Source organism: Gadus chalcogrammus, chromosome 14 (assembly GCF_026213295.1).
Source record: "Gadus chalcogrammus isolate NIFS_2021 chromosome 14, NIFS_Gcha_1.0, whole genome shotgun sequence".
Taxonomy (NCBI): Eukaryota; Metazoa; Chordata; class Actinopteri; order Gadiformes; family Gadidae; genus Gadus; species Gadus chalcogrammus.
This window is the reverse complement of record NC_079425.1, coordinates 26,482,952-26,485,312: the sequence shown is the minus strand read 5'-3', so window position 1 is coordinate 26,485,312 and position 2,361 is coordinate 26,482,952. Positions and strand designations below refer to the sequence as shown.

At 49.6% G+C, this 2,361-nt stretch overlaps 1 protein-coding gene across 1 annotated transcript in view; it reads right to left on the bottom strand.

Moving 5' to 3' along the window:
• The window catches only part of LOC130403382 (protogenin A-like), a 26,781-nt gene extending 26,386 nt beyond the window's left edge, over nt 1-395 (bottom strand). The window contains exon 1 of the mRNA XM_056607708.1: nt 287-395. Within this exon, the coding sequence (XP_056463683.1) occupies nt 287-353 (67 nt within the window). The 5' untranslated portion in view covers nt 354-395. The remainder of the gene's footprint in view (nt 1-286) is intronic.
• Between the last annotated feature and the right edge of the window lie 1,966 nt (nt 396-2,361).

Sequence of the window (2,361 nt, the reverse complement as noted above, 5' to 3'; positions counted from 1 at the left end):
CACACCACAACACAGAACCATATGGTAGACATTTAGTACGTTAAGCGACTGAACTCAAAGCGATGCACCCAATCCCGATGGATGTGTCTGACTGGACTCCAGTCGGAGCGCAGCGGGGGTCCGGTCCGCCGAGACACGCTGTGGCGGCAGGGCATCAACCATAGTGGGCTTAAAGTTGAGTTATTTCCACTAGCTGTACCAAGTGTCTCTTTAGTTTTGGCTAGGGTACTTAATGATGGAAACTTCAAACCTTTTCCTTTTGCAAATGTATTAAAATCTTCCTTACCTGAGATTTGGAGGTAAACCGAGAAAAGGAGCAAGCGGTCGTATAGTTTCCTTTTGACAGGCGCCATTTAAGAGTATTGTCCTTGCATGCTAAACGTGTACAGCCCTCTGCTGAGGATGACCTGCGTGCGGATCCTGAACTCGACTGAGCGCTTCTGACCGCCGGCAACGCTTCGCCTCATGCAGAGGACCGACGCTCGGACCGGGGAGCGAGGCGCGGCCAGCGCCCCCTGGCGTCGGCTATCGGAACTCGCTATCCACTCGACCCATCTCAGCCCATCAGTTACAGTTATAAGAGCTTATGATCACCAAACTATTGCCAGACATCCAATCTTATTAAAATGAATGGACTGCACAGTGTGTTTTGAGACTCTGTTGAGGACCCATCTCTAGGAGAGAGAGACCTCAGTCCAAACAATTAGGAAGACAGTTTTTCCATTCAAGTTAAACCGTATTTTGTGTAGTTAATCATTCCAGTATACCTGTGAAGACTCACACACTCATTGTGGTGCTGTACTCATAGAGGCTCAACTGTATCATCTTTGACGTTATCAACAGAAAAAAGGTTATAAAGAACCATAAACCATAAAGAAGGTTTATTTTGGCCACGATGTTGACGCTGAATGTATTTTATCCCCTGAGAAATCTTTTAAGTCTGTGAGATGGTGTGTCTCTCCCTCACCTCATCATACACATCCAACAGCACAGCCTCTAACGGAGGCTGAGACACAGAAACAGGAGAAGTTAGATCGCCGTGTTTAAGACGACCATCACCCTGAGGGGCTGAGGTCGGGTGTGATCACATGACCCGGACACCTCAGAGACAGTTAGAGCCCTCCAACTGGGGATTTAAAAAATGTTAACGTTCTCAGCAGCCATTCGGTCAGTGGCTGATAATCAGCTGTACACATATGAGTAGTATAGGGGTAGTTTGAGGATCAGTGGGCAAGCATACTTACTGACCGCTGATCCTCAAACTACCCCTATACTACTCATGTGGGTAGAGCTGATAATTAGCTGTATACCTTGTAGTCGTGGTTTGAGGAGCTGTGGTCAGTCCTAGTGACCGGTCAGGACGACCCCTCCGTGGAGATGAGAGTGTGCTTCAGACCGGGCCTTCATCAGCAGCCAGCCTCGACAGAGCGGACAGCTGCTGAGTCAATGCGGATATTGATCCGGTGTCCATCTTGTTTACAGGGAGGTTCTCATTGATCTGAAGGCCGCCGCCCAGCTGGGAGACCCCGTTCCCACGGTCTAGGGGAGGGTCCAGGTATTGTGGGGGGGGGGATCAGAACTGATTCGTGCAGGAAGTGATCAAGTTCCCTTACGGGCTCTCTCTGTCTCTGTCTCTGTCTCTGTCTCTGTCTCTCTCTCTCTGTCTCTCTCTCTCTCTCTCTCTCTCTCTCTCTCTCTCTCTCTCTCTCTCTCTCTCTCTCTCTCTCCTGTCAATTGGGCCGTTTTTCGGGGGCTGATCCAGATGAACGGAGGTCAGGCCCTGAGGATCGATGATGTAGAAGTCGATCTGGGGTCCTGCTGCTGGGGCCGGGGCTCCCGGTCACACGCACCCCCTCCCCGCTGACCCCAGCAATGTCCAAAAGGCCGGCCTAACCCCTGACCTTTCCCCTGACCCTGCGGGGTCAGTCTTTAGCCGGCGGGGGAGGGGACAGAGGAGGTTGTTAGGCCACATCATGCAAATGGAGCCGGCAGAGTCGCCCTGTTGGTCTGCAGCCCAGAGCACAACATGGCCCAGCTCTTCTAGAGAGGCTCATATACAAAGAGCATTGGAAACAGATTTAGACCATTACAATATACAGACTATTCCAATATACACACAGAACTCTGAGCTAGAACACTGAGACGGAGCTCTGAGGTTCAACGTTGAGTTTCGAAGCAGTGTGTTGTTGAAAATCGAATGCCTTTTAAGTTACAAACCTCACAACTCTTTTTTTATTATGCATCCTATTGGTTTGATACAACGTTACCATAATAAATTAACTAAAGGTTTTGTCTAGGGAGTGCAACTTTTGACCCTCACTTTAAAAGGACCGGCCTAAAGTCACATTTGTAGGCTGAGAA